The 6,000-nt window shown below is 35.1% G+C and overlaps 1 protein-coding gene and 1 long non-coding RNA gene across 3 annotated transcripts in view; both read right to left on the bottom strand.

Moving 5' to 3' along the window:
• Window positions 1-1,146: 1,146 nt before the first annotated feature.
• Window positions 1,147-6,000, bottom strand: part of LOC131439087 (4'-phosphopantetheine phosphatase) — a 74,973-nt gene continuing 70,119 nt past the window's right edge. For both annotated transcript variants that reach the window (XM_058609694.1, XM_058609695.1), the window contains exons 3-5: window positions 2,091-2,233; window positions 1,751-2,039; window positions 1,147-1,635 (exon numbers count right to left, since the gene is read on the bottom strand). In XM_058609694.1, the coding sequence (XP_058465677.1) occupies window positions 1,448-1,635; window positions 1,751-2,039; window positions 2,091-2,233 (620 nt within the window). In that variant the 3' untranslated portion in view covers window positions 1,147-1,447. The remainder of the gene's footprint in view (window positions 1,636-1,750; window positions 2,040-2,090; window positions 2,234-6,000) is intronic.
• LOC131439089 (uncharacterized) overlaps window positions 3,049-6,000 on the bottom strand; it is a 66,681-nt gene continuing 63,729 nt past the window's right edge. Inside the window, exon 3 of the long non-coding RNA XR_009231059.1 lies at window positions 3,049-3,131. This is a non-coding gene — a long non-coding RNA (uncharacterized LOC131439089). The remainder of the gene's footprint in view (window positions 3,132-6,000) is intronic.

Below are 6,000 nucleotides of genomic sequence, written 5' to 3'. Positions count from 1 at the left end.
TATTCCACAGAGTGGTCATCCATGTTTCCCTAGATAGGCCATTGACGTACCGACGCCAGTAACTTTTTTTTTGCTTTAATCAGATTTTTCATGGTCTTTTTTAATGATGCATATTTTTCGTAGTCTTCGCGCTTGTCATTGTTCCCGAATTTTTTATACGCGGATGATTTTGTTTTATATGTTTCCGAGCACTCTTTATCCCACCATGGGGTTGAAGGTCGCGTAGTAATTGTAGTTTTGGGTACTCGTTTGGTCTGGGCTTGAATAGCACTTTTTGATCCCTAAAAGAACCCCTCCATAGGAGTCTCCTCGATCCAGGCGTATAATGTTGAAATTGTGGAAGTCAAAGTTTATATTTGAAGTGAGCCATGTTTCACACAATGAAAATTCGTCGCAGTTACGCGAATTTATCAAAATTTTGAAAGAATCTAATTTTGGGATGATACTTCTACAATTCCACTGCAGTATAGTGATCATATTCTCGATTTCTGTAGGTATTTCAGCCATCGATAGATACGATCGCTGCAAGGAGAGGCCATTGTTCTGTCAACTGTTTTAAAAATGTTCTTACTGTTGGTAATAAAGCCGTTAGAATACTTTTAAGAGGATCAGTTATATTGAAGGCTGTTAATATCCAGTCCACGATATCACAAAATCTCAGCAACCCAGTATTTGTTTGACTTTCTGGTTGTGATTTGGGGTCACTTAGGTTTTTCAGTGTCCCTGGAAGTGCTGGAAATTCCTGGTTGTAATTCGATTTTCGGAGGTATTGGCTTCGACTCTGTGACATTGTTGTTTTGGTTCCGTTTTAATATTTTAGTTTCTAGTATTTTAAGACCTTTGCGAGGAAGCTTAGAAAAGGACATAATTGGTCGCTTCCTGTTTGTTCCTAGCTGAACAGAAGAAGATCCTTCGTCAGGGTCATTTGAAACATTAGCGTCAGTCGACAAAAAAGCGAATGGGTTGTCAGAGATATGTGGAGTAGCTCGTTAGAGGATTTCCGCGTAAGATCGTTTGGAATGCTGAACGAGCAGTTATTTTTAGAATACCACAGTAATATTGCTGAGAATACAAGTCACATGAAAAGGCATCATCACACCACTAGGTGGAATAAAACAGGTTTTTATTAAATAAATGACAGATCAATTAATCTCCCAGGTTTATTTATGCTTATATTTGTCTGTTGAAAACGCAAACTACGCCAGCACCAAGATGATGGACAAAGGGTGGAATTGTAAATAGTTTTTGGTTATAGTAGTGCGCGACAATTAGACATTTCATTTAAATAACAGTATACGATATTGCAACATGAGATTTATAGTTTTTTTGACGACGCATTTTTCTACTTTTTTTCGTTTTACCAAATTGACAATCTCGCCACTACATACACAAATGGTCCATAGGTCCATCTTTTATCCATCATCCTGAGCTACTACACTAAAAAATATCATATATTTTCATATTTACAGATAACAGAAAATGTTTCCCCACCAAGACGTTTTGCAAGCCACTCGTTTTTGATGACAGCTAGTTTTAAAGTTTCGCAGGTAAATTTTGTATTCAAGTTTGTATGTAGCGCTCTAGCCATTCCAACGATTATAACCAGATCACTTTTCACAATCTCGTTACATAAATCTGTAAAATACACTATATTAGAGAAACGCAGATAGAAACACAGTATTCGAAATTGAATATAATTGAATGTTATTCTGTTATTCGTATATTTGACCGGGAATCTCTAAAAACATACCTGGTGTGATGAGACGGAAGTCAAGACATGGACCGTTCTGATCATTTCCTAGAATTTTCAACATGCCAATATGAAAAGCATACTTAATAACATCACATTCGGTACAACATTGTTTAATAACCTCTCTCAGTTCTTCATATGTAATATCATTGAGCGCCGGATTGTTGTTTGCGCAAAGTAATACTTTTGTTTGCCGTAGTAACAGCTCTCTCACTAGTGGTAGTATGCCTAGTACTATATCTATACCAGAGTTATCTGTGAATATAGTAGCGCATCTATGAGCTGTGCCCTAAAAATGGTGTAGCTTTGGTATCGTTATATGAATTAATTGGTATCAAACCTGCATTCTTTCCAACCATTGATCCAAACAGTCAATCAGCCATGGACGCTTTTGTATGCGATCTATGGCTTCTTTCAACCCAAAATTGGCATCACTTTCAAGAATTTGAGAAACAGCTTGTGCTCCCCAGTCAAACATATTACCTGGCAAAAATCGAAAAAATGTAGATGAATTATTATGTATATTATTTATATATAAACACATTTCAATAATTATGCATTAAGTAGTATTAAGATTTATTATACATGAGAATTAAGTGTAATATCTATTGAAATCTAAGTATTTTCACTATAATAATAGTCCATAATAGCGCTCTAAGTTTCGATTAAATTGAATGTTAAGTGTAAAGCTAAAAAAAAAATCTGCTATATGGTTGATGAAATGTTAGAGCAGTATTTATTGGTTTTAATATGTTTTCTTTTAAGAGATTAGAATTTTTTTTAATTACAAAATATCTAAATTGATTAACAAACTGAAAACCTTATGCTACTAATCTAAGGCTAAATCAGCGAGTTTTATCGCCATCACGAAGCCGGGAATTAATTTTGATACGTTTGATATGAAATCTGGGAGGTTCTCAGGTCCTTTTTGACGATCGATTGAATAGGGATAAGTTTGATACACCTGATTTTGCTAATGCATCAGCCAGCATATATATATATATATATATATATATATATATATATATATATATATATATATATATATATATATATATATATATATATATATATATATATATATATATATATATATATATATTATATATATATCACGTAATCAGATGGAGGAAGTTTCTTTATCATTTCACGACAATGGAGAATGGCAATTACTTCCGCTGTAGAACATTGGTTTTGAAGACGAAAACTGCATTTAGCAATAGCATTGACGATTCAAAATCCCGAGGTGTTGAATGATTTTGAACCATCCGTGTAAAAAATATTAACTTGATTATACTTTACTTTTGTTGTACAATTGCTGTTGCTGTATGTGTTAAACAGTGTTTAGGGATTCCCTCAAGCTGATCGTCAACGGATGTGTCTATTTGAAAGTAGAACGAGTGGTCTGTTATATCATATGAAAAATAGTTTTCGACAGCGATACTGTTTAGGTCAGCCGTAATACAGTGTATGTATGATCTGAGAATTCTACAGGAAAGATTTAGCTCGAATAACGAATTCATTACATCAACTACGGGGTGTTGGCATGAAAAACATTTGAGGATGAACCGGCAGGTAAGTTCAAATAAAACTAAGTTTCAAAGGTAGGAGACAAAACAGCCATATTCTAGTACGGAGAGTATTGTGATTTTATAGAGTGTGAGCAAAAGCGATGGGTGCGCTCCCACCACGTGCCGATTATTGCCCTTAGGAAATGGATTCTTCTTTGGCATTTCTATTAATGTAATTAATGTGGACCTTCCATGTTAGTCGGGTATCAAACCATACACCTAAATATTTATATTCAAAAATTTTAATTTTCATGCCGTACAGTTCCAGATCGATATTCGGGGTTGTCCTTTTTCTAGAGAATACCATTAGGTCTGTCTGCCGAAAATTTAAACCCGTTTTTTTCTCCCCATTGTACTACTCCATCCAAAGAAGATTGTAGTTTCGTTTGTATTCGCTCTTTATCCTGGCATGTTATCTCGATAACAAAGTCATCGGCATATTGAGTAAAAACACATTCACTTGTACTGATTTCTCTAAGTCACTGGTGTACAGATTGAACAGGAAAGGGCCAAGGCTTGAACCTTGGGGTAACCCGAAAAAACTGTGACGAATCACACGCGTATAGCTCTTGGCTCCTGGAAATTTTTTCTGACTACCTTTAGTTTCATTGATTCAAGGCTTCAGTCTTTTTCAAGGCTACCTGAATCACTAACAATCTTTTTAAAGACTAACAATTAGTCAGCCTTTCTCAAGGCCATACAAAGAGTGATATTAGAGTGACTAAGTGATACAAAGAGTGATATTAGAGTGACTAAGAAATTAATCAGCCTTTTTTAAGGCTAGTTAGGAGTCTAATCGAAGACTAATTTAGCCTAGTTAATTTAATTTAAAATTTCATTCATTTCAAAAATGCCTGCATCCAACCGGAAAGGCAAAAAGCCTAAGGCTAAAAATAATACAATACGAAATAAATCACAATCCGTTATTCAATATTTTTCTAATAACATTCACGATCTTATAGAATCTGAATGTAAAAATAAAAGACAACGGACGGATTTCCCTTCCGTTGATTCTATGCCGTCTAACAATATTTACGAGATTCTTCCTGAATCCGATTGTAGCGACATAGAAGAAAATTCTTCGAAAATTCCCAAAATGGACGCTTGTCGTTCTGGGAAGATACATCTATGCCACCAGTGACGGTGATGATTTCCGACTTCAAAGCATTCCGTACTGAGCTTTCTACTTTTCTCCCGGAAGTAAAAATCTCATTTCAAATCGGACGAAGAGAAGAATGTCGAGTCTTGGTTGATGGATTGGAAGATTACGAACGTCTTTTTCGATATTTGTCCAAGAAACTTCATAAATTTCAATCAGACAGACCCTTCAAGGTTGTCTTGAAAGGCTTATCAAATGATCAAAGTATTGATGAAATTAAAATGAACTAAAAGAAGTGCTTGGTTTTGCCCCTTCCCAAGTAATACTTATAAAAAAAAAGCGAATGGTACTTCTAAACCACGCTCTGGAATTTCCTATGAACTTTACCTAATACACTTCAATCGAAGTGATGTAAACAATTTAAAAACTTTAGAAAAAGTACGTTTCATTTCTCACCTTAAAAATTTATTGGGAACATTATAAACGGCATAATCGTATTGCAAACTCGTTGCCAAGGCTTCGGCCATGGAACCAAAAATTATCATATGGATATACGGTGTTTGAATTGTGGTAAATCGCATTCGAAAGACGTTTGTCCAATGAATGAAACCACTGATAAATTTTCATGTTCAAATTGCAATGGAAATCATAAATCCAATTATTTGAAATGTCCTGTCAGGGAAAAAAATCCAACGCTCGTTCGCTTAGGCAACAAGTCTAATCAACGACCTTAAATTTACAGAACATACCTGAAAATCAAAAACCGTTACAAATGCCACGCCTAATTCTTCTAAGGCACTTATTTCTTCGAATTTAAAACAAAAAACCTGTTTTAATCCACCTAGTGGGGTAATGGTGCCTTTCTCATATCAATCATACTATCATATATAATACTGTGGTATTCTTCAAAATAATTTTCTTACATTCTTAAAAGAATAACCGAAATCGGTTTGTTTGACCGTCTACTGATAAAAACTATCAATTGGAAAAGATTTGAGGTCGATTAAGAATTTTTTTAGGTTTTTCCCCAGTTTTAGTAATGGTATACAATTTTTAACCCATTTTACCCTATATTTTCGGATCCGGAAGTCAAATCTGCATGAAATTCAGGAATTACGTATGGGATCACAGGACCTTTCATGAGAAAAGTTAGAACACATATTTTCATTTTTTGCGCATTTTACCCCTTAGCTCCCGAACCGGAAGTTGAATCCAAATAATATTCAGGAATTTTTTATGGGACCTCAAGACCTTTCATTTGAATCTAAGCTTGTGAAAATCGGTTCAGCCATCTCTGAGCAAAGTTAGTGCACTTATTTTCACAATTTTTTGCACATTTCACCCCATAATTCCGGATCCGGAAGTCGGATGCAAATGATATTCTGGAATTTTGTATGGAACCACAAGACCTTTCATTTGAATCTAAGTTTGTGAAAATCGGTTGAGCCATCTCCGAGAAAAGTCAGTACAGAAAAACGTTACATACACACATACGCACATAGACACACACACAGACATTTTGCGTACTCGACGAACTGAGTCGAATGGTATATGACACTCGGCCCTCCGGGCCTCGGTTC

The sequence above is a fragment of the Malaya genurostris genome, chromosome 3 (genome assembly GCF_030247185.1).
Source record: "Malaya genurostris strain Urasoe2022 chromosome 3, Malgen_1.1, whole genome shotgun sequence".
NCBI lineage: Eukaryota > Metazoa > Arthropoda > Insecta > Diptera > Culicidae > Malaya > Malaya genurostris.
This window is presented reverse-complemented; position numbering and strand designations above follow the sequence as displayed.